This window comes from Sinocyclocheilus grahami, unplaced genomic scaffold, assembly GCF_001515645.1.
Source record: "Sinocyclocheilus grahami isolate Dianchi unplaced genomic scaffold, SAMN03320097.WGS_v1.1 scaffold48.1, whole genome shotgun sequence".
Lineage (NCBI taxonomy): Eukaryota > Metazoa > Chordata > Actinopteri > Cypriniformes > Cyprinidae > Sinocyclocheilus > Sinocyclocheilus grahami.
The window spans coordinates 3421020-3422041 of record NW_015505227.1 but is presented as its reverse complement, the minus strand read 5'-3'; the positions used below and the strand labels follow the sequence as shown (position 1 = coordinate 3422041).

At 43.2% G+C, this 1022-nt stretch overlaps 1 protein-coding gene across 1 annotated transcript in view; it reads right to left on the bottom strand.

Annotated features, from left to right (window-relative positions):
- The window catches only part of LOC107582942 (uncharacterized), an 11677-nt gene that overhangs the window by 1850 nt on the left and 8805 nt on the right, over positions 1-1022 (bottom strand). Inside the window, exon 6 of the mRNA XM_016268967.1 lies at positions 863-1017. Coding sequence (XP_016124453.1) covers positions 863-1017 — 155 coding nt within the window. The remainder of the gene's footprint in view (positions 1-862; positions 1018-1022) is intronic.

The window sequence follows — 1022 nt, the reverse complement described above, 5'->3', positions numbered from 1 at the left end:
AAAATTAAACACTACTTTGTAACATTTTGTTGATTCTTTATGACAATCTACAATTACATTCCCATATTCATTTTCATCTGTGAGAATATACAAACAAGCTCAAATCTATTCTGACTGTGGTCACAGATGTGCGTCTCGGTTCCTGTGATGTGTCCGTGATGTAGGCCACACTATGACGTCAGGCAAGGGTGAGATTTCTAAGCCGCTGTATGACGTCTGAATGGTAGGGGTGAAAGGTCAATCCATCCACCTCCAGTCCTAGGTTTGCCGTTTTACCGCTGCGGACGCCATATTTCACCAAAATGTGGAGCATCTCTTCCTCCTGTTTTTCAAATAGAAGCACCACATCAAGTCGTTTTTGTCTTTGCAGCTGGATTCTCTGTCTTCAATCTTTGGTAATGCATTCAGTGGTAATGGTCTTTTATTTTAAGCCACATGTGGGAGTGGGAATTTTAAAAACAGGAAAAGTGTTATTAAAGCCTCCACTGAGGAGAAACAACATGATGGACACAGAAAATATTTAGGCTAACAGAAAAGAATGGGAATACAGGGTTAACAGGCTGGTTCCAGGCATTGTGGCCGTGATAATGATAACCTAGGTTCTGAAGTGGTCTGCAGTTCACCGCAAATATAAAAATGGCCAGTGTTGACTGAAAGCAGCACTGCGAAGCGCCTGCAAGTTTTATACCAGTGGATTTCCACTGAAAATAAAATGGGGCACAAAGTTAACAGCATGAGGTGATATTATGAGGTGCTTAAACTCTTCCAGAAGACACCCTTAAGCCGCAACAGATGTTTTAATGTAATGTAGGACTGAACTTAGCCACCATAATCATCAGCCATCATTTATTTGTGATAATACCTTGGCTACAGTGGGCAGGCAGGCCATCCACAGGCTCTGTTGATCAGGCGTCAGTGACAGACCCAAACCACTGTGGAGGTACCGCCAGTGTATTGGGCAGAGATTGAGAACATACAGAGCACAGGCGACAGCATAGCCACCCCAGTTAGACACTCCTACA